This window comes from Salmo salar, chromosome ssa16 (assembly GCF_905237065.1).
Source record: "Salmo salar chromosome ssa16, Ssal_v3.1, whole genome shotgun sequence".
In the NCBI taxonomy this organism is placed as follows: Eukaryota; Metazoa; Chordata; class Actinopteri; order Salmoniformes; family Salmonidae; genus Salmo; species Salmo salar.
The window spans coordinates 31,659,896-31,687,690 of NC_059457.1; the positions used below are offsets into that span (position 1 = coordinate 31,659,896).

Consider the following 27,795-nt stretch of genomic DNA (forward strand, 5'->3'; position numbering starts at 1 on the left):
GTGTAGGCTACCTGCTCCTACCACTCTGAAGCATAGGTTACTGTAGCCTACTGACATTACAAACGTGATTCAGAAATTAGGGAGAGAGATTTTTAATTAGAGAAGAATGCTTTCTCCGTAAAGCCTTTTTGAATCTGACACTGTGGTTGGATTAACACGAAGTTAATCTTTAAATCGATGTATAACACTTGTATGTTTTATGAATTTTTATAATGAGTATTTCTGTTTTTGAATTTGGTGCTCTGCAATTTCACTGGATGTTGGCCAGGTGGGTCGCTACCGTCCTACACCCCCTAGAGAGGTTTTAGGCCAACTCTCCGGAGTTCAAAGACATTCAAAGTTCCTTCATAGAAGCTGCTCCTCCGTAGGTATAATTATGTGGTTTTAATTCAGATAATGCTTGTCATAACAAGATGCCCAGCGCTTCAAGCCAAGCCTCCTCCTCCACTTTCTCTCACTCTCTCCCCACCCACACAATTTCAGTCGCATCTTGCACCCTACACTTCTGTCTGTCCAATGCATGTAAACAACTATAGCTTGCCCGCTCCATAGAAAGCTACTCTATCCGCACTGATTGATGGAGTCATTTAATGTCAAGCAAAATGTACTTTTTGGGGGGATCAAACTGGTTCAGAACTTTATTTGGCTGGTCGGAACAGTGGAACGGAACAAAAACATTGATGGTTCTGTTCCGAAAAAAACTATTGGAAAATCATTTAGGATCCCATGTTTCATGAGCTGAAATAAAAGATCCCAGAAATGTTCCATATGCACAAAAAGCGTATTTCTCTACATTTCTTTGTTTACATCCCTGTTAGTGAGCATTTATATTTTTCCATTTTCCAAGATAATCCATCCACATGACAGGTGTGGCATATCAAGAAGCTGATTAAACAGCATGATCATTACACAAGTGCACCTTGTGCTGGGGACAATAGAAGGCCACTCTAAAATGTGCAGTTTTGTCACGCAACACAATGCCACATGTCTTAAGTTTTGAGGGAGCGTGCAATTGACATGCTGATTGCGTGTATGGCGTCGTGTGTGGGTGTGTGGTTGGCTGACGTCAACATTGTGAACAGAGTGTTCCATGGTGGCAGTGGGGTTATGGTATGGGCAGGCATAAGCTACGAACAACGAACACAATTGCATTTTATCGATGGCAGTTTGAATGCACAGAGATACCGTGATGAGATCCTGAGGCCCATTGTCGTGCCATTCATCCACCGCCATCACCTCATGTTTCAGCATGATAAATGGTGGTCACACCAGATACTGGCTGGTTTTCTGATACTGACTGGTCTTCCACGCCCCTACTGTGACCAACAGATGCATATCTGTAAATGGGTTCATCAGTCTGTGGGGGACTTTTGACCATTTCTTTGGATTCCTCGTCTTACGCATTGTTAGAAAAAAAACTTTGGTCCAAATCAAAAGTTAGGCAATATATTTATTGAATATTATACAAATCCTATAAATTAAAATGGCCAATTTGGGTGCAATCAATTAGCTTAATTTCTCAGAGATCAAATTATATTTCAACAAAATAATGTTGCAGGAATGCTAATCTTATCTGTTTCTAACTACAGAAACTATTTCAGAACAATCTGAGATGGTGGGTGTCATGGCTTGCTGAAATGACATGGAATGACCCGTATTCTAATGTACTGTGTTCTTTTCTATTGAATGTGCTGGCTATAGGATTTCCACGCAGAGCTATTGAGTGGCCTTTCTCTGGCTTCATGCTGGTTTACCTTCAGCTACGTTCTTCTCTGCTGGAATTTGCTCTGCAGTTATGTGTGGCCAGGTGATTATCATAGATGTTGATACTGAATGCAGTTTTGTTTTCATATGGAGCTCTGCATTGACCTTCCTGAAGAATGCCCATTTTATGCCCCAGGACAGCTAATGCTGTTGAGCATTGATCTTTGACCTTTTCCTCCAAGGCTAATTCAACTGTGTGTGCTGCTCACAGAAAGACATCCATTCACTGGCCTCACACTCCAGCTGTGGGGCCCTATTCACAAGCACAGAGAGGGGAATAAAGGAAAAAGACAGAGAAAGGAGAGTATATAGCGGTTTATATAAATAACAGTAGTATCAGAGCTTGGTCACAGGAAATTGAATCAGGCCACTGGTCTCTCCTGCGAGAGGCAGCGGAAACAGCCATTTGACCTGCCAAGCATATGTGTCTGTCTGTCTGTTTCCTGCATGTTCTAGGTTTAGAGGCTCCCAGCCCATCTATGGCCCATAGCTGACCCCTCTATCTCTCTGGCTCTGATTAGCCCACTGTCTAATTGTAATTGTTATGTGTCATGACGGTTTGTCCACAGACCAATCATCCGTTTGTATAGTTACTGTACAGTACAGGACACAACATGTGGTAAAGAGAGAGACGTAAACTGAAGTGATCAATATTTTCCTTATCTGTTACAGGCCAATAATGGAGGCTCCAGGGGTTTTAACAGCCTCTGCTGTGGTTCTGCTGTAATCAGAGTAGCATCTCTCCTCTGAGGAGCTCAGTGCAGTTGGCTGCCACAGTATCTCCCAGTATTGTACCTTGTGTAGGGCCATGAGGCCCAGTGATCCATGTACACACACAAATACACACACACACACACACACAGTCATCACAGCATCACATCCATAATTACTGTACATCCTCTCAGGATCATCAATGGAATGGAGTGCTGTTCAGCTCACCCACCACACATACTGTTACAGTGGAACAGGAAGTTATGTAACCCAGGGGTGAAGTACTAGCCTACTAGCCTGATCCCAGATCGCTTTGTGATGTATAGCCAAGTCCTACAGTATGGTCCTTGTTATGCCAAACATAACAGATCTGGGACCAGGCTAGTAGAGTATTGCATGTAGCCTAAAAATATCCTAAACTACATTTAACCTGCACCCCTTTATCCCCATCCCTATTCTAATCCTCTGTTTTTAGCTGTGATCAAAAGGTTTATTTTTGAAGATAACAAGATAGCAGTAGCTTAGAATGGGCGTACAGTAGGACACGAGGCATCGTAATGACACAGTCTGAGAAGGGATTATCATAATACCAATAAACAGGCACTTTGCGGCCTTGTTTTAATCCTAATCTGTGCTGGTGCTGGGGTGTAGTGGTGCTGGGTCTCCTGGGGATGGGTGAGAAGGGTAAGCAGGGAGGCACCTGTTTGATGTGGGCCCACACAGGACCAGGAGGCAGGCAGGGTGCAGGTAGCAGCCAGGCTCAGGAAGGGACCAGGGACCATATATACAGTATCTCAGCAGTAAGTAGATCGTCTCTGATGGCCCTGCCCTGATTAGGAAGGAAAGGTCGCCTCTGTCGCTGCCTCAACACCAGTGGAGGCTGCTGAGGGGGAGGACGGCTCATAATAATGGCTAGAATGGAGTAAATGGAATGGTATGAACCACGTGTTTGTGTTTGATACCACTCCATTCCAGCTTTATTATGAGCCGTTCTCCCCTCAGCAGCCTCTACTGCTTAACACTAAATCAATATCTTGACTAGACTGGGCCCATAGAGTTTATAATGCGCCACAGTTCACAGTCCAGAATTGTACATTTCACGGTCCCTAGGTTTCCATGCTGCAAAGGTGGGATGAGGTTTATGCATGAAGGTGCTATCAGCCTTTCCCTGTATTGGGCTATCCATGTTTCTTCTTTTCACTTTGGAAAACATCCATTTAGGATTGGGGTGGAGTAAGGAATGTGGATAAATGCCCACTCAGGCGGGTATCAGTCAGGGGTCAGGGGTCAGTGCAGTTGGTTCCTCTCAGGCCATGCGTAGGTTTGTTTCTGTTTTGACTGTTGAAACCTACAAGAGGTGGGACCTACAGGGTTCCATCCAACTGAGTTCACAGGGCCTGTACTTAAAGGTTAGGCTCACTAGGAAGGAGGAGAGAGTCTCCCCTGTCCAATCACAAACATTCTGCCCAACTCTGTCATCAATCACCATGCTGATCTGTTGAAAGACTGGGCGCTTTCGACATTGCAGTCAACTTTAAAGGTGAGTCAAATCACCTTGCATCATAAATAACTACTCAATATTATTTGTAGATCAGTCAGTCACAATTTACAGATGATACATCACAGTTTTTATGCTCTCAGACACGTCCTGAATGTGTATTGGCAAGCTGTATTTGAGCAGCCATCTTGGAACAGGTAATATGGTAATACAGGTGGTCTAATCATTTAAGCTCCAACAGCAGCTTCTTGGTTTCCTAGCCTCAGTTCATCTGAGAGATATTTTAGTGTCAGACTTTAATTGGTGACAGCAGTTCCTGTCACTTCTCCTGTGCTGGGCTCCAGATGTCTCCAGGGCTTTCATGCCGATGTGAACAATGCAGTCTCTCTCTCCCACCAGGGATAACACTGTATAGCGTAGAGAATCTACGGAGATCACAGATTCCAACCTGATTCTCAGTTCTCTCTCTCCTATCAACACTATCTTCCATTTCTCACGCTTGTTTTTGTGCTGATTTGGGTTGAAGTGTTCCTCCCTCTCCCTGCTGAGTTGGCTGGCCTAGCCTCTCTCCCCCAGGTTAGGACTGCTGAGGGAGTCTGACCCTAAAACGCTGGGCTTTGTCATAGCTAAGCTGCCTGGCTCTCCTGCTTAAAGGAACAAAACACTATTTTCAGTGCCTTGGCTGCAGACACTGCATGGCTTTGTGTTTGAGTGTAACTTTGGATCGATGCTACATAAAGAAGACTGAAGGACATTGGTGAAATGACGTAAGGAGGGGAAGTGTTGAGCAAGTGAGGAGATTAGAGGAAGTGAAAAAGAGAGAGAGAGCCATTTCTCCCTCCATCTTTTTTTCTGTAACATCCTCTTGCCTCATCCTCTCTACCATTATAGAGGAGATTGCAGCTAAAAGGTGTGTGTGTGTGTGTGTGTGTGTGTGTGTGTGTGTGCGCACAACATGTGTATCCAGTGTGTAGATCATTATCAATGACTGGGTATTGATCAGCTTCAGAGCAGGTGGTGAAACAGAAGCTGAGGAGGGTTTTCATTTTCTCTTAGTGATGCCCCATGACCTTAGCTCTGTTGGTAACTACGCTCCTGATTGGTGCTGTGAGTGGCAGACCGGCTGGAGTAGAGCATGTCACAGGACAGACTAGAGCCTGTTAGTCAAGTACTATGGTTGGTGTCAACTGCACATGGTCACTCAGAGAGGGCATACAGGTCAATGACTCCCTACACTCCCATTATATCACACCCCAATACTCACTACAGAGAAACCACTGGGTTCTGATCTCAAGCCTTTGAGGAACAAGTGTCGACCCTCCTCCAGCCTTCTCTCACTCTGTCCTCAGAGAGGAACAGAGATCACAGCTGCACTCTATTGTCGTGGTGACTCTCTCACTGTATCTACTGTTTATGCCGTTTAACAGACACTTTTTAAGTATGGGTGGTCCCAGGAATCGACCCCACTATCCTGGTATAGCAAACGCCATGCGCTACCAACTAAGCTACAGAGGACCACTTTCTCAGTGTCTCTATTTTTTCTTTCATGTGTCCTTTTTATCTGTGTATCGTGTGTGTGTGTGTGTGTGTGTGTGTGTGTGTGTGTGTGTGTGTGTGTGTGTGTGTGTGTGTGTGTGTGTGTGTGTGTGTGTGTGTGTGTGTGTGTGTGTGTGTGTGTGTGTGTGTGTGTGTGTGTGTGTCCGGTTTTAGTGTGGACTAGGGGTCTGAGCCCACAGGTGGGATTAGCAGCTGCAGAGGAGAGAGGCAGAGTAGTGGGGCGCACCCACATACACACACACACACACACACACACACACACACACACACACACACAGGATGCCCAGCCTGTAACTGAGTTACTGTTGCACGCCTGTGGAGGGTCGGAGGGTCGGCAGTAAGGGCTAACACACTCTCAGCTTTCTCAGAACCAGTGTGCAGGTCAGGGCATCGTGACGAGTGTTTGGTCACTCCTTCCAGGATGCTCCTCTACTGTGACCCTTGCATTTGTTGACACTAGTGGAATGAAAACAATTATTACATTTCAGCGCCTAGATTGGATGTACAGTTGAAGTCAGAAGTTTACATACACTTAGGTTGGAGTCGTTAAAACTCGTTTTTCAACCACTCCACAAATTTCTTGTTAACAAATTATAGTTTTGGCAAGTCGGTTAGGACATCTACTTTGTGCATGACACAAGTGATTCCAGCAATTGTTTACAGACAGATTATTTCACTTAGAACTCACTGTATCACAATTCCAGTGGGTCAGAAGTTTACATACAAGTTCACATACACTAAGTTGACTGTGTCTTTAAACAGCTTGGAAAATTACAGAAAATGATGTCATGGCTTTAGAAGCTTCTGATAGGCTACTTGACATCATTTGAGTCAATCGGAGGTGTACCTGTGGATGTATTTCAAGGCCTACCTTTAAACTCAGTGCCTCTGTGCTTGACATCATGGGAAAATCAAAATAAATCAGCCAAGACCTCAGAAAAAAATGGTAGACCTCCACAAGTCTGGTTCATCCTTGGGCACAATTTCCAAACGCCTGAAGGTACCACGTTCATCTGTACAAACAATAGTACGCAAGTATAAACACCATGGGATCACGCAGCCATCATACCGCTCAGGAAGGAGATGTGTTCTGTCTCCTAGAGATGAACGTACTTTGGTGCGAAAAGTGCAAATAAATCCCAGAACAACAGCAAAGGACCTTGTGAAGATGCTGGAGGAAACAGGTACAAAAGTATCTATGTCCACAGTAAAACAGTCCTATATCGACATGACCTGAAAGGCCACTCAGCAAGGAAGAAGCCACTGCTCCAAAACCGCCATAAAAAAGCCAGACTACGGTTTGCAACTGCACATGGGGACAAAGATCGTACTTTTTTGAGAAATGTCCTATGGTCTGATGAAAAAAAATAGAACTGTTTCACCATAATGACAATCGTTGTGTTTGGAGGGAAAAGGCGGAGGCTTGCAAGCCGAAGAACACCATCCCAACCGTGAAGCACAGGGGTGGCAGCAGCATGTTGTGGGAGTGATTTGCTGCAGGAGGGACTGGTGCACAAAATAGATGGCATCATGAGGGAGAAAAATTATGTGGATATATTGAAGCAACATCTCAAGACATCAGTCAGGAAGTTAAAGCTTGGTCACGAATGGGTCTTCCAAATGGACAATGACCCCAAGCATACTTCCAAAGTTGTGGCAAAATGGCTTAAGGACAACAAAGTCAAGGTATTGGAGTGGCCATCATAAAGCCCTGACCTCAATCCTATAGAAAATTTGTGGGCAAAACTGAAAAAGTGTGTGTGAGCAAGGAGACCTACAAACCTGACTCAGTTACACCAGCTCTGTCAGGAATGGGCCAAAATTCACCCACTTATTGTGGGAAGCTTGTGGAAGGCTACCCAAAGCGTTTGACCCAAGTTAAACAATTTAAAGGCAATGCTACAAAATAATAATTGAATGTATGTAAACTTCTGATCCACTGGGAATGTGATGAAAGAAATAAAAGCTGAAATAAATCATTCTCTCTACTATTATTCTGACATTTCACATTCTAAAAATAAAGTGGGGATCCTAACGGACCTAAGACAGGGAATTTTTACTAGGATTAAATGTAAGGAATTGTGAAAAACTGAGTTTAAATGTATTTGGCTAAGGTGTATGTAAACTTCTGACTTCAACTGTATCTATTTTCTATTTACACTAATTTTAGGAGTATTTTTTTTTAGCTCTGCACAGGAAATACTTCTCTGGTTTTATTCTGTGGTATGAATACTTATTGTGACTGCTTTGCCTTTTCCTCTCTACGGGCTGAGGTTTTCCTCTCTACAGGCTTGTGTGTATAGGTTGTACTGTAGGTGCTGTAATGTACCTGTTGTTCCTCTCCCTCCTCAGGCTGATGCTAAGCTGGTGTGTGACGTGGTGAGTCGTATGGAGGACACTGAGCCGTATTCTCCTGAGCTCCTGGGGGCTATGATCCACCTGTGGTCCGACTCCGGCATCCAGGAGTGCTTCAGCCGCGCCCGAGAATACCAGCTCAATGACTCCGCCCAATAGTGAGTACTACTCTACCTCTACCGCCCCTTACAGGAGGGCCGGGTGCTGCAGGATCAATACAACTCTCATTACTCTGTTCAATCGATGCTCCTGTTTATGGATCACACATACATAAACATCATCCACTCACTACATTCATTTATGTCCATGTGACTGTAGTCATATTCAATAAATATGAATTGGTATCAAACACTTATTTTGTATTTATATGTGCACATACACACAATCATGTAGGTTTTGGAGGGAGATCTTGAGAGCTTGAATTAACGTAATTTGGGATTTTCTTAAACAGTGGAGAGAGAGAGAGAGAGAGAGAGAGAGAGAGAGAGAGAGAGAGAGAGAGAGAGAGAGAGAGAGAGAGAGAGAGAGAGAGAGAGAGAGAGAGAGAGAGAGAGAGAGAGAGAGAGAGAGAGAGAGAGGAGAGAGAGAAACAACACCACCACGTGTGTCCATCGTCTCATCCACCCTATCCTGGGACGGCGGGTAGGAGCGTTGGGTTGGGCCAGTAACCGAAAGGTTGCTGGATTGAATCCCCAAGCTGACAAGGTAAAAAATATGTTGTTCTACCCCTGAGCAAGGCAGTTAACCCACTGTTCCCCGGGCGCCGATGACGTGGATGTTGATTAAGGCAGCCCCCCACACCTCTCTGATTCAGAGGGTTAAATGCTGAAGACACATTTCAGTTGAATGTATTCAGTTGTACAACTGACTAGGTATCCCCCTTTCCCATCCCAGCTAACCCAATCTGAATCATCAATGAATGCTGCATTGATTAAGTGCAAAACATCAGACATTTAAAGGCAGCTGTCTTTATGAGTGTGGGGGTTCAGTAAGTCATCATGAGGACTAGTATGGAGAGCACCAGCAATACACCGTGACACTGGAGCAGGAGAGAGAGACACTGATTGTGGCGAGTGGCTCAGCTTCTCAAAGGAGGTGGGGGGCTTGAAGCCCATAGTATTGCATTTCATTTTCTTTCAATCGACAATATGTTTATGAAACACACTTATTTCACATTTACATGGAACTCAAGACACACCATGCAGACTTTGATATGCCAATGTCTGGCATGATTATGTTATCGTACAGATTAGATTGGGTTGTTTTATCCCAGTCTGCTTTATGAAAACGTTGTATAACTCATTGAGTTGTATATGTCTGAAAGTAGCCCACGTGACAGTCGTCTCTTCTGTCTCTCTCTGAATGGCCCTGGATATGTCCTCAGTGATGTACGGGCACGTGGATGCCCTTCATTTGTGACCCATTTATTCACCATGTGCATATTCATTAGAATGCTATTTACATGGTAGTGTGTGTCTTCTCCCCCAAGGGACCAAAATAACCCATTTGAAGATTCCCAGTCAAAAATACAGTGTTCATCTTATCAACTCAAACAATCAGCTGATACTGAAAGAATACCCAATGAACAAGCATATCATAGCTCCCAACTAAATCATGCATGGCAGCCATTTTGTGCTACAGAGCTCTCCACCCATCAGCTTCACTGTAGCAGTGCTCTTTTACCACATCAACTTTACCAGAGGCCCATCAGATAAGTTGTAACCATGTGTGGCTCACCCCCACCTCCAGCCCTACCATGCCACTGTGGTGTACCACAGGACACTTAATTATCTCTGTTCTTCTCTTAAAGTCCTCTATTTTCTGATCTTCCTCGTTTCTACCCGCTGTCTGTGAGTCACGTCAAATTGATGTCAGAAGTTGCATTTTTGGCATTTTAGCTAACCATAACCCTTTTTCTAACCTTAATTCATGTTGCAGGTTAGGATAATTAGGTTATCTGCTACATAAGGGAAGCAGCCGACAGCAGGGTTGTTGCTGAGAAGTGTTGCCAGGCAGAGCACTCAAACTGGATTATGAGGAGGAGGGAGGAGAGGGAGGGAAGAGGGGGGATGGTGTGTGGGAGGGGGAGGATGTTACTAGCAAGGAGCCAAAGTAGTGAGGGACAGATATGAGTCTCTCATACCAAAGAGAGAGCCCCCTTCCCTCTGCACTCCACCTCTACACCACTTGAACAGACCCCAGATGACCCAGCCTAATCCTAACAGCACAGAACCTAATTTCTATAGAACACCACTGGGTTGCAGAGCCACAGAGCTACTACAGTTTTGTGACAGACTACATAAAATACCGGACCTCAAATCCCCAAGACTTCCCTTGGTATTTTATTCATCATATTAGTTACTGGTGGAAAATATGGATGTTGGTTTCATGAACTCCAGTTGATATTTCAATGGAGGTTCAGCTGGAAGACACTGGAGAGATAGTATTTCATTGAAGAGCACACTGATATCCAGTTGGATAGAAAATGTCAATTGTGTCACGGCAGAGGAATAAACACACTTTCTGCTGCTTACTCCTCATTGGATTGTGCCCTTTCTGTTCCAAAGTAAACAGAGATTCACACTTAATTTCATAAAGCGCTTGCTGTAGCTGGTACTGAGACTATGACACTGTATGAGACTAGACTGCAACAGACCACTCACAGTCCTTTATGGAAATCCCCCTCTTACAGCCGGCTGAAATTTGCATTGGCAGCTCCTATTTGATGTTAAACAATACATCCCAATGGGGGAGAAAGGCAAGGCAAATACAGATAAGAGGAATGGTCAACTGGGAGAGGAAAACAGAAAAGGAGAGAACATATCAGTGATGGACAGAAAGGACAGAAAGGAGGGATACAGAGAGGTTGGAGAGGAAAGTGTGCTACCTTGGAATAATGAAACAGTAAATTCAAGGTGGCACTGGAGGCTGTAACCTATATTCTCATCATGTTTATTGGATTTGGGGTTACAAGTTGAACTTCCAGAGGGGAAATTAGCTTTTTGTTTGGGCTGGTTCATATATTGTGTAAATAATATTGCTGTGTGAATATGATGTGGATGTAGGGCTGGGCGGTATACTGTATTTTACGATATACCGGTATTGATGCACGGACCAGTTTGGGTTTTTACTTTACCTTCTATACCGGTATTTGAATGTTTAGTTTGTTAAATGTGATACGCCATATGTAACGTCCATTTTTATGGTTTACTTTTCTACTTGGGTCATCTCTCTCCGCTCTCAATTCAATTCAATATAAGGGGCTTTATTGACATGGGAAACATACACTACCATTCAAAAGTTTGGGGTCACTTCGAAGTCCTTTTTGAAAGAAAAGCAAACTTTTTTGTCCATTAAATTACATCAAATTGATCAGAAATACAGTGTGGGCATTGTTAATGTTGTACATGACTATTGTAGCTGGATTTTTAATGGAAATCTAAATAGGCGTACAGAGACCCATTATCAGCAACCATCACTCCTGTGTTCCAATGCCACGTTGTGTTAGCTAATCCAAATGTATCATTTTAAAAGACTAATTGATCATTAGAAAACCCTTTTGCAATTATGTTAGCACAGCTGAAAACTGTTGTCCTGATTAAAGAAGCAATACAACTGGCCTTCTTTAGACTAGTTTAGTATCTGGAGCATCAGCATTTGTGGGTTCGATTACAGGCTCAAAATGGGCAGAAACTTTCTTCTGAAACTTGTCAATCTATTCTTGTTCTGAGAAAGGAAGGCTATCCCATGTGAGAAATTTCCAAGAAACAGAAGATCTCATACAACTCTGTGTACCCCGGTGCAAAACTGAGCAAGAGGACAAGTACATTAGAGTGTCTGTCTAGTTTGAGAAACAGACGCCTCACAAGTCCTCAACCTGCAGTTTCATTAAATAGTACCCGCAAAACACCAGTTTCAACGTCAACAGCGAAGAGGCAACTCCGGGATGCTGGCCTTCTAGGCAGAGTTCCTCTGTCCAGTGTCTGTGTTATTTTGCCCATCTTAATCTTTTATTTTTATTGGCCAGTCTGAGATGGCTTTTTCTTTGCAACTCTGCCTAGAAGGCATGCATCCCGGAGTCGCCTCTTCACTGTTGACGTTGAGACTGGTGTTTTGTGGGTACTATTTAATGAAGCTGCCAGTTGAGGACTTGTGAGGCGTCTGTTTCTCAAATAACTACCAGGGGATATGCGTCAGCAGCAACCTTGGGAAAATCCTATGCATTATCATTAACAGCAGATGCGTACATTTCCTCAGCGAAAACAATGTACTGAGCAAATGTCAAATTGGCTTTTTACCAAATTACCGTACGACAGACCGCGTATTCACCCTGCACACCCTAATTGACAAACAAACAAACCAAAACAAAGGCAAAGTCTTCTCATACTGTGTTGATTTCAAAAAAGCTTTCGATTCAATTTGGCATGAGGGTCTGCTATACAAATTAATGGAAAGTGGTGTTGGGGGAAAAACATACGACATTATAAAATCCATGTACACTAACAACAAGTGTGCTGTTAAAATTGGCAAAAAACACACATTTCTTTCCACAGGGCCGGGGGGTGAGACAGGGATGCAGCTTAAGCCCCACCCTCTTCAACATATCAACGAATTGGTGATGGCACTAGAACAGTCTGCAGCACCCGGCCTCACCCAACTAGAATCTAAAGTCAAATGTCTACTGATGATCTGGTTCTTCTGTACCCAGCCAAGGAGGAGCTACAGCAGCACCTAGACCTTCTGCACAGATTCTGTCAGACCTGGGACCTGACAGTAAATCTCAGAGAGACAAAAATAATGGTGTTCCAAAAAAGGTCCAGTTGCCAGGACAACGAATACAAATTCCATCTAGACACCGTTGCCCTATAGCACACAAAAAAACGATACATACCTCGGCCTAAACATCAGTGCCACAGGTGACTTCCACAAAGCTGTGAACGATCTGAGAGACAAGGCAAGATTGGCCTTCTATGCCATCAAAAGGAACGTAACATTCAACATATCAACTAGGTCAAATTTGTCTCCACTTTTGTGGATTGGGGTGATCAGTCCTTGGTTCCAAATATTGGGGAAGATGCAAGAGCTGAGGATGATGTTAAAGAGTTTAAGTATAGCCAATTGGAATTTGTGGTCTGTATATTTTATCATTTAACTTAGGATACCATCAACCCCACAGACTTTTATGGGTTGGAGGGTTTGTATTTTGTCCTGTAGTTCATTCAATGTAATTGGATAATCCAGTGGGTTCTGGTAGTATTTAATAGTTGATTTGTATTTGATCATGTATATGTTTTTACTGTTTGTTCTTTGTTATAGAGCCAAAAAGATTAGATAACTGGTTTATCCAAACATCTCCGTTTTTGATAGATAACTCTTTGTGTTGTTGTTTGTTTCGGGTTTTCCAATTTGACCAGAAGTGAACTGATTTCTGACGTGCTGTTCCTTCTTTTTCCGCAGTGCATTTCTGTATTGTTTTAGTGATTCACCATAGTGAAGGCGTAGGCTCAGGTTTTCTGGGTCTCTGTTTGTGGTTGGATAGGTTTCTCAATATCTTCCGTAGGTTTTTGCATTCTTCATCAAACCATTTGTCATTGTTGTTCATTTTCATAGGTTGTCTGCTTGAATTTTTTTTATTTGATAGGGAAGCTGAGCGGTCAAATATACTGTTTAGGTTTTCTACTGCCAAGTTTACACCTTCACTATTACAGTGAAATGGTTTGTCCAGGAAATTGTCTAGAAGGAATTTAATTTGTTGTTGCCTAATTGTTTTTTGGTAGATTTCCACCCTTTTTTCCTTCCATCTATCGCATTTCTTAATATTATTCAGTTCCTTTGGCTTTGATGCCTCATGATTGAGCATAGCTCTGTTCAAGTAGAGTGTGATTTTGCTGTAATATGATAGGGGTGTCAGTGGACTGACTGTGGACGCTCTAAGAGACTGGGTTGAGGTCAGTGATAAAGTAGTCTACAGTACTGCTATAGGTGTACCTACCATAGGAGTCCCCTCGAAGCCTACCATTGACTATGTACATACCCAGCATCCGACAGATCTGCAGAAGTTGTGACCCGTTTTTGTTGGTTATGTTGTCGTAGCTCTGTCTAGAGGGGCATATGCGGGAGGGAATGCTGTCACCTCCAGGTAGGTGTTTGTCCACCTGTGTGCTGAGGGTGTCAGGTTCTTGTCTAGTTCTAGCATTTAGTTCACCACAGACTAGTACATGTCCCTGAGCTTGTACATTTTTGCTCTCCCCCTCTAGGATGGAGAAGCTGTCATTGTTAAAGTATGGGGATTCTATTGGGGAGATATAGGTAGCATACATGAGGACATTTTTCTCTGTTGAGAAATAATTTCCTTATTAATTTCTAGCCAGATGTAAAATGTTCCTAATCTCTCTCCATGCCTTTTTTCACACAGACCTAGAACCGCCTCCTCCCACTCAAGAAGCACATTTGTTGTTCTTCGACCACAAAACAATTGAGTTCAATCTGCATGGTCAATGCAGCACATGCAACAATGTTGATGAGAACGATGCTGTTTTTACTTTGCTTCTTAATATAAATCCACTAGCGTTCTATAATTACACTATTTGTTTGTGTTTCTTAGCAACATCTGCAAACAGCTAGTTTGTCTTTTCTTAGCAAGTTGGGCCTAAATCCTGTTAGCCCCTAATGCTAATGCTATTCGCTAGCTAGCTAATAAATGTACTGAGTCAGAGCAAACGTAATTAGCTATACAGCCTGATGATACCAGTGATGGTGTAGACCTAAATCAGCATGTTGTTTGTGCAACAGTATCTTCTAAATCAAAGAGGAATACACAAAGCAAGAATATGTTAGCTACACGAAGTAGCTAAGAGTAAACATTCAATGTAGCCAAAGATTATGGGATCCCCTAGGAAACACTTATCGACACTTTGGTTCCTACTCTGTCACAATAACTCCTCCCTGGCATTTTCATTTGTTGTCATGTCAAACAATACTGTATTCAAAGTGCTCACTATTATATTCTAACTATAGAATTAAAATAATCATTATATTTCCTTGATTCCAACAGTTCACCCAAGTGTTTTGCTATAAATCGCAAGTCAACATTTGGTTAAAAATAAGGCCTAGATTGTTTGCACATATCGTGCAACCCTACGTGGCAGAGTGGAAATTATCTCATATGAGTGCAGGAAATGCAGAAATTGAAAATGCTGAAATATTTGTGGGGTTGAATTGAACAGTATATAATAATCAGAATGGAGAAAGACTCATTGAAATCACTTAGAATGTATGTGTTGCCACGCTAGGGTCACGCACTACTCATGAAGCAAATTTACAACTTTTATTATTAAAAAAACATAAAATACCGTCAAATACAGTGATATGATATTTTGGCCATATCGCCCAGCCCTATGTGGATGATGTGGCCAGAATCAAACATTCATAGGTAGTAATGACTATAACCCCAGTTGTCTTATTGTCGCCCCCTGGAGACATTGAGGTTAACTACATCTCTCTGAGCAGATGGGCTGGCCTATAATGGCAGGGCAGGGTGAATCCACTCTCTGGAGTGGTTTCATCTGGGTTAAAATGACCATGTCAGTGTGAGTTATGGACACACTTTGTACAGATGTCACATCTCATTCTAGTTCCAGCAGGGCCTCTTCCTATTTTTCTCTCCGCGTCATTCTCTCTGCCCCCCTCCCTATATCATGGACAGACAGGCAGACAGTGTGGACACAGCCCAGGTCTTTAGGCACTACTGTTAATGAGCTGCATTAGTGCTTGGCACCCTGCCACTCGAACTGAGAGCTTGGCAATTGATGCAGCACATTTACCGCTGGACATCGGCTTGTTAATCATTTATCACTCATTTCACATGTACATACATTCAAAAGCATTCAGTAACATACTGTACTGTGGTTCCATGCAGCGTATGGTTGCGTTATGCAGTGTAAATGCACCCCTCAGTGGGTTGTGTCACCAGGCTGTGGCCAGGTTGGAATGTTCACACACTACTGCTGAATACTGCAGCTGCCAAGCGAATCCCCACGGCTCTCAACTGGACACAGATCAGTGAATTACACCGTTACACATAAACACAGATGGCGGGAGAGACTATGTTTCTATTTGATTGTGTGTGTGTGTGTGTGTGTGTGTGTGTGTGTGTGTGTGTGTGTGTGTGTGTGTGTGTGTGTGTGTGTGTGTGTGTGTGTGTGTGTGTGTGTGTGTGTGTGTGTGTGTGTGTGTGTGTGAGAAACAGCGTGAGGGACTCTGTGAATTATGTTTTGTTATTAGCCCTATGTGATTAGAAAATGAAAATAGAAAATGTTTGTAAAAAATGTGTCTCCGTGTGTGTGCGTGCGTTTGTGTGAGAAACAGCATGAGGCACTCACTGTAATGTTTTGTTGACCCCTAGCAAGATGGATGTCATCATTGTCTCTTTTCTCCCTCTTGATTGTTACCTCTCCTGCATGTGGAGCTGTAGGTTTGCACCCAGTCCTAAGTAATCCCAGCTACTCTAGCTGATGTGGGCCCATAGCTCAAATGTAGCATAGTCCTCGACATTTCCTATCCAAAATGCCCATGATGGCCCTCGTAACTGCAGTGCCCTGCTCCAGCTCTTCAGATTCCAACGCCAGGTTGTCATTAGGCTATAAGCTTTTTGTCAGTCTCTCATCCAGGCTCAGGGGAGCAGGGCAGACTACTCCTTCTCCAATCGATGATTTAAGTAAATTAATTAAGTTCTGTGGTGAATGAAAACCAGTGTGCACTTGCGGCCCCAGAAGAACAGAGTTCAGACCCCCTGTCTCTGTCCACAGTGCTTAGGGTTGAAAACAGAGTCCAATGCATTGATCCTAACTGGCATCTCTATCTCTCTCCCCAGCTACCTAGACAGTTTAGACCGGATCGGTGCTCCTGACTACCAGCCCACAGAGCAGGACATCCTCAGAACCCGAGTCAAGACCACTGGCATCGTAGAAACTCACTTTGTCTTCAAGAACCTGCACTTCAGGTGAGACACTAGCTCAGTGCTCCTCTTCCTCCTCAAATATCCTTCTTCTGCAGGTTTCCCCAATTGGTGGCCAACGGGGGGTTTTATTTGGTCACCCATGTTTTCTTAGCAAAGAAAAATATATATACACTACCGTTCAAAAGTTTGGGTCACTTAGAAATGTCCTTTCTTTTAAAGAAAAGCTATTTTTTGTCCATTGAAATAACATAAAATTGAAAAGAAATACAGTGTAGACATTGTTAATGTTGTAAATGACTATTGTAGCTGGAAATGACAGATTTGTTATGGAATATCTACATAGGCGTACAGAGGCCCATTATCAGCAACCATCACTCCTGTGTTCCAATGGCACGTTGTGTTAGCTAATCCAAGTTTATAATTTTAAAAGGCTAATTGATCATTAGAAAATCCTTTTGCAATTATGTTAGCACAGCTGAAAACTGTTGTCTTGATTGAAGAAGCAATGAAATTGGCCTTCTTTAGACTAGCTGAGTATCTGGAGCATCAGCACTTGTGGGTTCGATTACAGGCTCAAAATGGCTAGAACACAAATAACTTTCTTCTGAAACTTGTCAGTCTATTCTTGTTCTGAGAAAGGTAGGCTATTCCATGTGAGACATTTCCAAGAAACTGAAGATCTCGTACAACGCTTTGTACTACTCCCTTCACAGAACAGCGCAAATTGGCTCTAACCATAATAGAAAGAGGAGTGAGAGGCCCTGGTGCACAACTGAGCAAGAGGACGAGTACATTAGAGTGTCTAGTTTGAGAAAAAGATGCCTCACAAGTCCTCAGCTGGCAGCTTCATTAAATAGTACCCACAAAACGCCAGTCTCTGGTCAACAGGTTCTCAAGCTTCGGTTGGCTCGTCAGGCTTCCATTGCCAAAGCTACCGGGGAGGCCTCAGCTAGCTCGTCAGGATTCCATTCCTCAGCTGGCTCGACAGGTTCTCAAGCCTTGGTTGGCTCGTCAGGCTCCCATGCCTTGTCAAGCTCCCGCGCCTCAGCCGCCTCGCCAGGCTCCCGCGCCTCAGCCGGCTTGACTAGTTCCCGCGCCTCAGCCGGCTCGACTGGTTCCCGCGCCTCAGCCGGCTCGACTGGTTCCCGCGCCTCAGCCGGCTCGACTGGTTCCCGCGCCTCAGCCGGCTCGACAGGTTCCCGCGCCTCAGCCGGCTCGACTGGTTCCCGCGCCTCACCCGGCTCGACTGGTTCCCGCGCCTCAGCAGAATCGACCGGTCCGCTCCTGGTCCTTCTGGACCATCCCTTTGGCCAGTGTCCTGTGGCTGGAGCCGCTCCCCCTCTCTGGCACTCGTTGTCGCCAGTTTACTCATTATTACGCACACCTGCCACCATCGTTACGTGCACCTGCGCCTCATGAGACTCACCTGAACTCGATCACCTTCCTGATTACCTTCCCAATATCTGTCACTCCCTTTGGTTCTTTCCCCGGGCGTTATTGATTCTGTTTGTGTTTCATGTCTATACGCTACTCGTGTTTGTTATATTGTCCGATGTTCCGGTTATTATTAAACTCACCACCTGCACTTGCTTTCCGACTCCCAGCATATACGTTACAATACAAATGATTATGTTTCAGTCAAATATATCTGTTTGGGCTTCTTGCAGTCAATTTGCAGTCTACAAATTATTTTTAATTATGTTCCGACGATCCGCTCAAGAAGAAATCTGCCCTCGACTGAATCTAGTTGTTGATCCCTGCTCTACTGAAAGTACTTTATTTTTTATTATATACTCCAACTCCTTTCAGTATTTAGGTTGATCCATTACAAAATAGATGCATTGGTTATGCTGCATTTACATTGATCTTTTCATGAAACCATGTAAAGGGAATACTTGGTAAATACAGTATGTGTTCTTTAAATGGAGATTGTCATACAGTTGAAGTCGGAGGTTTACATACACTTAGGTTGGAGTCATTAAAACTTGTTTTTCAACCACTCCAAAAATGTCTTGTTAATTAACAAACTATAGTTTTAGCAAGTCGGTTAGGACATCTACTTTGTGCATGACACAAGTAAGTTTTCAAACAATTGCTTACAGACAGATTATTTCACTTATAATGCACTGTATCACATTTACATTTACATTTAAGTCATTTAGCAGACGCTCTTATCCAGAGCGACTTACAAATTGGTGCATTCACCTTATGATATCCAGTGGAACAACCACTTTACAATAGTGCCTCTAAATCTTTTAAGGGGGGGGGGGTTAGAAGGATTACTTTATCCTATCCTAGGTATTCCTTAAAGAGGTGGGGTTTCAGGTGTCTCCGGAAGGTGGTGATTGACTCCGCTGTCCTGGCGTCGTGAGGGAGCTTGTTCCACCATTGGGGTGCCAGAGCAGCGAACAGTTTTGACTGGGCTGAGCGGGAACTGTGCTTCCTCAGAGGTAGGGAGGCGAGCAGGCCAGAGGTGGATGAACGCAGTGCCCTTGTTTGGGTGTAGGGCCTGATCAGAGCCTGAAGGTACGGAGGTGCCGTTCCCCTCACAGCTCCGTAGGCAAGCACCATGGTCTTGTAGCGGATGCGAGCTTCAACTGGAAGCCAGTGGAGAGAGCGGAGGAGCGGGGTGACGTGAGAGAACTTGGGAAGGTTGAACACCAGACGGGCTGCGGCGTTCTGGATGAGTTGTAGGGGTTTAATGGCACAGGCAGGGAGCCCAGCCAACAGCGAGTTGCAGTAATCCAGACGGAAGATGACAAGTGCCTGGATTAGGACCTGCGCCGCTTCCTGTGTGAGGCAGGGTCGTACTCTGCGAATGTTGTAAAGCATGAACCTACAGGATCGGGTCACCGCCTTGATGTTAGTGGAGAACGACAGGGTGTTGTCCAGGGTCACGCCAAGGTTCTTAGCACTCTGGGAGGAGGACACAATGGAGTTGTCAACCGTTATGGCGAGATCATGGAACGGGCAGTCCTTCCCCGGGTGGAAGAGCAGCTCCGTCTTGCCGAGGTTCAGCTTGAGGTGGTGATCCGTCATCCACACTGATATGTCTGCCAGACATGCAGAGATGCGATTCGCCACCTGGTTATCAGAAGGGGGAAAGGAGAAGATTAATTGTGTGTCGTCTGCATAGCAATGATAGGAGAGACCATGTGAGGATATGACAGAGCCAAGTGACTTGGTGTATAGCGAGAATAGGAGAGGGCCTAGAACAGAGCCCTGGGGGACACCAGTGGTGAGAGCACGTGGTGCGGTGACAGATTCTCGCCACGCCACCTGGTAGGAGCGACCTGTCAGGTAGGACGCAATCCAAGCGTGGGCCACGCCGGAGATGCCCAACTCGGAGAGGGTGGAGAGGAGGATCTGATGGTTCACAGTATCAAAGGCAGCCGATAGGTCTAGAAGGATGAGAGCAGAGGAGAGAGAGTTAGCTTTAGCAGTGCGGAGCGCCTCCGTGACACAGAGAAGAGCAGTCTCAGTTGAATGACCAGTCTTGAAACCTGACTGATTTGGATCAAGAAGGTCATTCTGAGAGAGATAGCAGGAGAGCTGGCCAAGGAGTTTTGGAGAGAAAAGAAAGAAGGGATACTGGTCTGTAGTTGTTGACATCGGAGGGATCGAGTGTAGGTTTTTTCAGAAGGGGTGCAACTCTCGCTCTCTTGAAGACGGAAGGGACGTAGCCAGCGGTCAAGGATGAGTTGATGAGCGAGGTGAGGTAAGGGAGAAGGTCTCCGGAAATGGTCTGGAGAAGAGAGGAGGGGATAGGGTCAAGCGGGCAGGTTGTTGGGCGGCCGGCCGTCACAAGACGCAAGATTTAATCTGGAGAGAGAGGGGATAAAGAGGTCAAAGCACAGGGTAGGGCAGTGTGAGCAGGACCAGCGGTGTCGTTTGACTTAGCAAACAAGGATCGGATGTCGTCGACCTTCTTTTCAAAATGGTTGACGAAGTCATCCGCAGAGAGGGAGGAGGGGGAGGAGGATTCAGGAGGGAGGAGAAGGTGGCAAAGAGCTTCCTAGGGTTAGAGGCAGATGCTTGGAATTTAGAGTGGTAGAAAGTGGCTTTAGCAGCAGAGACAGAAGAGGAAAATGTAGAGAGGAGGGAGTGAAAGGATGCCAGGTCCGCAGGGAGGCGAGTTTTCCTCCTTTTCCGCTCGGCTGCCCGGAGCCCTGTTCTGTGAGCTCGCAATGAGTCGTCGAGCCACGGAGCAGGAGGGGAGGACCGAGCCGGCCTGGAGGATTGGGGACATAGAGAGTCAAAGGATGCAGAAAGGGAGGAGAGGAGGGTTGAGGAGGCAGAATCAGGAGATAGGTTGGAGAAGGTTTGAGCAGATATCACAATTCCAGTGGGTCAGAAGTTCACATACACTAAGTTGACTGTGCCTTTAAACAGCTTGGAAAATTACAGAAAATGATGTCATGGCTTTAGAAGGTTCTGATAGGCTAATTGACAACATTTGAGTCAATTGGAGGTGTACCTGTTGATGTATTTCAAGGCCTACCTTCAAACTCAGTGCCTCTTTGCTTGACATCATGGGAAAATCCAAATAAATCAGCCAAGACCTCAGGAAAAAAATTGTAGACCTCCACAAGTCTGGTTCATCCTTGGGAGCAATTTCCAAACCCCTGAAGGTACCACGTTCATCTGTACAAACAATAGTACGCAAGTATAAACACCATGGAACCACGCAGCCATCATACCGCTGTCACGTCCTGACCCTTGTAAGAGGTCATTTGCCATAGTAGAGCGGTCAGGGCGTGACAGGTGGTTGTGTTGGGTGGTTTAGGGTTTTCTGTTTATAGGTGAGGTTTTTCTAGTATTCTATTTCTATGTTTTGTTTTCCAGGTTTGGCCGGGTATGGTTTCCAATCAGAGGCAGGTGTCTTTCGTTGTCTCTGATTGGAAGCCATAATTAGGCAGCATGTTTTCCTTTGGGGTTTGTGGGTAGTTGTTTTCTGTTTTGTCTACGTACCAGACGGAACTGTTGGCTGTCGTTTTGTTATTTTGTTGAAGTGTTATCATTAATAAAATAAATATGAGCACTTTACACGCTGCGCCTTGGTCCCCTTTCAATGACCCCTGTGACAACCGCACAGGAAGGAGACGTGTTCTGTCTCCTAGAGATGAACGTACTTTGTTGTGAAAAGTGCAAATCAATCCCAGAACAACAGCAAAGGACCTTGTGAAGATGCTGGAGGAAACCGGTACAAAAGTATCTATATCCACAGTAAAACGAGTCCTATATCAATATGACCTGAAAGGCCACTCAGCAAGGAAGAAGCCACTGCTCCAATACCGCCATTAATGACCATTGTATGTTTGGAGGAAAAAGGGGGAGGCTTGCAAGCCGAAGAACACCATCCCAACCGTGAAGCACGGGGGTGGCAGCAGCATGTTGTGGGGGTGCTTTGCTGCAGGAGGGACTGGTGCACTTCACAAAATAGATGGCTTCATGAGGGAGGAAAATTATGTGGATGGAAAATTATGTGGATATATTGAAGCAACATCTCAAGACATCAGTCAGGAAGTTAAAGCTTGGTCCCAAATGGGTCTTCCAAATGGACAATGACCCCAAGCATACTTCCAAAGTTGTGGCAAAATGGCTTAAGGACAACAAAGTCAAGGTATTGGAGTGGCCATCACAAAGCCCTGACCTAAATCCTATAGAAAATGTGTGGGCAGAACTGAAAAAGCATGTGCGAGCAAGGAAGCCTACAAACCTGACTCTGTCAGGAGGAATGGGCCAAAATTCACCCAACTTATTGTGGGAAGCTTGTGGAAGGCTACCCAAAACGTTTGACCCAAGTTAAACAATTTAAAGGCAATGCTACTAAATACTATTTGAGTGTATGTAAACTTCTGACCCACTGGGAATGTGATGAAAGAAATAAAAGCAGAAATAATTCATTCTCTCCACTATTATTCTGACATTTCACTTTCTTAAAATAAAGTGGTGATCCTAACTGATGTAAGACAGGGAATTTTTACTAGGATTAAATGTCAGGAATTGTGAAAAACTGAGTTTAAATGTATTTGGCTAAGGTGTATGTAAACTTCTGACTTCAACTGTACATACATGGATTCTACCCTAGGTTAATAGTTTTTTCCATTATTGTACCATGGAAATGAAAATGTAATTTTTTATAAATAAATGAGCACTGGGATCAGTACAGTGCGCTGGGAGAAAAGAAGCTGTGACTGAATCTACATTTTAATTCTATGCTCTAGTTAATTACTCTAGAACTGTCAAATCTGGAGACATACTATTCAAGTTTAAATCATTCAGAATTATCTGGTGTACAATAAAAAAAAAAGTGGAATGTGTATTTTTTTTTCTTTTTTCTGCAATTTACCTTGTTTAGCGTGGTGTAACACAATCATGTTACTATAAAAAAAATGTCTGTCACAAAACAGAGAGCTTGTATTTTTCCTCTGTTCCTCACAGTGGCCTGCCTGACTGCCTACTAAGTGCTAGCACAAAGCAGCTCTTTGTTCATCTCCTTCTCTCACTTAGTCAGCTGATTGAGAACAAAAAAGACAGGATGAAAATAATGGGTTAATATAATGTTTAAATTAGTGGTGTGCAGAGAGAGGCTGCAGGTCTGTCGGGTTGTAGTGTTCCATTCATTCATGATCCTAAGACTGTCTCTCTGACAGGCTTTTTACTAAAGCTAACATAATGTTCCGGTACTGAAGAAAGACTGTTTTAGTTTAGTGGTCCAGGACTTTTTCCAGTAACCCCAGCAGCTCGAGGTTGTCCTGACCTTAAATACTGTATATACAGCTCTGGAAAACATTAAGAGACCACTGCAAAATGATCAGTTTCTCTGGTTTTACTATTTAGAGTATGTGTTTGGGTAAAATTAACATTTTTGTTTTATTCTATAAACTACTGACAACATTTCTCCCAAATTCCAAATAAAAATATTGTCATTTAGAGCATTTATTTGCAGAAAATGACAACTGGTCCAAATAACTAAAAAGATGCAATGTTGTCAGACCTCGAATAATGCAAAGAAAATAAGTTCATATTCATCCTCCACCAAATTTCACAGTGGGTGCGAGACACTGGCTTGTAGGCTTTTCCAGGTCTCACAGTGGGTGCGAGACACTGTGGCTTGTAGGCTTTTCCAGGTCTCAGTGTGGGTGTGAGACACTGGCTTGTAGGCTTCTCCAGGTCTCACAGTGGGTGCGAGACACTGTGGCTTGTAGGCTTTTCCAGGTCTCAGTGTGGGTGTGAGACACTGGCTTGTAGGCTTCTCCAGGTCTCACAGTGGGGGCGAGACACTGTGGCTTGTAGGCTTCTCCAGGTCTCACAGTGGGGGCGAGACACTGTGGCTTGTAGGCTTCTCCAGGTCTCACAGTGGGGGCGAGACACTGTGGTTTGTAGGCTTCTCCAGGTCTCACAGTGGGGGCGAGACACTGTGGCTTGTAGGCTTCTCCAGGTCTCACAGTGGGTGCGAGACACTGGCTTGTAGGCTTCTCCATGTCTCACAGTGGGTGCGAGACACTGGCTTGTAGGCTTCTCCAGGTCTCACAGCCACTGTGAAATTTGGTGGAGGATTGGTGATGATCTGGGGGTGCTTCAAAAGGCTGGAATCGGGCAGATTTGCCTTTGTGAAGGACACATGAATCAAGCCATGTACAAGGTTGTCCTGAAAGAAAACTTGCTTCCTTCTGCTCTGACAATGTTCCCCAACTCTGAGGATTGGTTTTTCCAGCAGGACAATGCTCCATGCCACACAGCCAGGTCAATCAAGGTGTGGATGGAGGACCACCAGATCAAGACCCTGTCATGGCCAGCCCAATCTCCAGACCTGAACCCCATTGAAAACCTCTGGAATGTGATCAAGAGGAAGATGGATGGTCACAAGCCATCAAACAGAGCCAAGCTGCTTGAATTTCTGCACCAGGAGTGGCATAAAGTAATCCAACATCAATGTGAAAGACTGGTGGAGAGCATGCCAAGACGCATGAAAGCTGTGATTGAAAATCAGGGTTATTCCACCAAATATTGATTTCTGAACTCTTCCCAAGTTAAAAAATGTGTATTGTGTTGTTTAAAAATGAATATGAACTTATTTTCTTTGCATTATTCGAGGTCTGACAACACTGCATCTTTTTAGTTATTTTCTGCAAATAAATGCTCTAAATGACAATATTTTTATTTGGAATTTGGGAGAAATGTTGTCAGTAGTTTATAGAATAAAACAAAAATGTTCATTTTACCCAAACACATACTCTAAATAGTAAAACCAGAGAAACTGATCATTTTGCAATGGTCTGTTAATGCTTTCCAGAGCTGTATATCTACAGTAGTAGTAGTAGGAGACCTGTGGCTGCAAACACTTTGAAACCCCAAGTTTCTTAAGATGTAGGGAGGGGCTCAAAATTGGGCTCCCAAGTGGCACAGCGGTCTAAGGCACTGCATCTCAATGCAGTCCCTGGTTCGAATCCAGGCTGTATCATATCTGGCCGCGATTGGGAGTCCCATAGGGCGGCACCCAATGTTGTTCGGGTTTGGCTGGGGTAGGCCAAGCATTGTAAATAAAATGGCTTTTTTGTTTTTCTGTGAGCGTGTAACGGATGGTGTGTGTTCTGTAGGCTCTTTGATGTGGGAGGACAGAGGTCGGAGAGGAAGAAATGGATCCACTGCTTTGAGGACGTGACGGCCATTATCTTCTGTGTGGCACTGAGTGGGTATGACCAGGTGCTGCATGAAGATGAGACCACGGTAAGTCACACGCAAACACACCATTAATTAATTGTGTCCATATCTCCGTACAGCACTCTACAGTGCAGCACATTCAATTCCATTTAATTTGAGTCATATATGTTTCCTTCGTTGAAGACATCAACATAATGAACAGCAGGGGCTTTGTACTGTACACATCCCTGTTTTCCTGCTACTCATGTTGAGGTTAGGGTTCACAATTACCATGCCTTTTATCCATGGATCTTCCTTCCTGTACTGTAAACAGGTTTAGCTAGCTCTGCTATGAAACGCATTGCAAATGTACAGTAGATTATAAATGATATGACAATTTACATGTAAGTGTAGATTCATTTTGGATTTGAATTTTTTGTCCATAACACAACATTATAAATTAGACCACAGTTGAGGCTACTTTATTTCTCTCCATGCAAACACAGCAGTCACACTTCCCATCTGGTTCCACCCAGTCCTCTACCATAACCTCTAGTTGTATCAGCTGGTGTTTGTGCTAGGGTTGGCATAATTATCGTATAACCGTGTAACCGACGGTTATGGTGAAAACCGCCATGAAAATAAAATAAACCGTCATAAGTGTAAAAAACATTTTTGCTGTGTGTGTGTGTGTATGGAACAAACGGCTGACTGAAGACGGGAGGGCCGGGCATTCGTGCGTTTGAGTACGTTTCTGCCGTAACATGGACTCTTATCGAGATGACGAAATCGTTCCTCCTCGCTGAAACAAGAAAATTTGTCTTGGGTTGCCTAGGCAACGCCCCCCGGAATGAAGCAGCAGCATCACACATAGAAATAGAAAGAATAGAACAGGCTTGGAACTTCTAACCCTGGCAATTTGACTGAGTAGGGTCTATCTGCGGTCGGACTGCAGTGTCAAATCGGAGGGCCTGTTGTCTGGACCTCTTGCAGTCTCTATGGGGTGCCACAGGGTTCAATTCTCGGCCCGACTCTCTTCTCTGTATACATCAATGATGTTGCTCTTGCTGCTGGTGGTTCTCTGATCCACCTCTACGCAGACGACACCATTCTGTATACTTCTGGCCCCTCTTTGGACACTGTGTTAACTACCCTCCAGACGAGCTTCAATGCCATACAACTCTCCTTCCGTGGCCTCCAACTGCCCTTAAATGCAAGTAAAACTAAATGCATGCTCTTCAACCAATTGCTGCCCACACCTGCCCGCCTGTCCAGCATCACTACTCTGGACGGTTCTGTCTTAGAATATGTGGACAACTACAAATACCTAGGTGTCTGGTTAGACTGTAAACTCTCCTTCCAGACTCACATTAAGCATCTTCAATCCAAAATTAAATCTAGAATCGGCTTCCTATTTCGCAACAAATCATCCTTCACCCATGCTGCCAAACATATCCTCGTAAAACTGACTATCCTACTGATCCTTGACTTCGGCGATGTCATTTACAAAATAGCCTCCAACACTCTACTCAACAAACTGGATGCAGTCTATCACAGTGCCATCCGTTTTGTCACCAAAGCCCCATATACTACCTACCACTGCAACCTGTATGTTCTCGCTGGCTGGCCCTCGCTTCATATTCGTTGCCAAACCCACTGGCTCCAGATCATCTATAAGTCTTTGCTAGGTAAAGCCCCGCCTTATCTCAGCTCACTGGTCACCATAGCAGCACCCACCGTAGCACGCGCTCCAGCAGGTATATTTCACTGGCCACCCCCAAAAGCCAATTCCTACTTTGGTTGCCTTTCCTTCCAGTTCTCTGCTGCCAATGACTGGAACGAACTGCAAAAATCACTGAAGCTGGAGATTCATATCTCCCTCACTAACTTTAAGCACCAGCTGTCAGAGCAGCTCACAGATCATTGCACCTGTACATAGTCCATCTATAAATAGCCCATCCAACTACCTCATCCCCATACTGTTATTTATTTATTTTGCTTCTTTGCATCCCAGTATCTCTACTTCCACATTCATCTTCTGCACATCTATCACTCCAGTGTTTAATTGCTATATTGTAATTATTTCGCCACTATGGCCTATTTATTGCCTTACCTCCCTTCTTATCCTACCTCATTTGCACACACTGTATATAGACTTTTTCTATTGTATTATGGACTGTATGTTTGTTTATTCCATGTGTAACTCCGTGTTGTTGTTTGTGTCACACTGTTTTGCTTTATCTTGGCCAGGTCGCAGTTGTAAATGAGAACTTGTTCTCAACTAGCCTACCTGGTTAAATAAAGG

General features: G+C 44.2%; 1 protein-coding gene across 2 annotated transcripts in view; it reads left to right on the forward strand.

Annotated features, from left to right (window-relative positions):
- The window catches only part of LOC106573727 (guanine nucleotide-binding protein G(o) subunit alpha), a 160,934-nt gene that overhangs the window by 118,811 nt on the left and 14,328 nt on the right, over positions 1 to 27,795 (forward strand). For both annotated transcript variants that reach the window (XM_014149043.2, XM_014149044.2), the window contains exons 4-6: positions 7,883 to 8,043; positions 16,758 to 16,886; positions 25,448 to 25,577. In XM_014149043.2, coding sequence (XP_014004518.1) covers positions 7,883 to 8,043; positions 16,758 to 16,886; positions 25,448 to 25,577 — 420 coding nt within the window. The remainder of the gene's footprint in view (positions 1 to 7,882; positions 8,044 to 16,757; positions 16,887 to 25,447; positions 25,578 to 27,795) is intronic.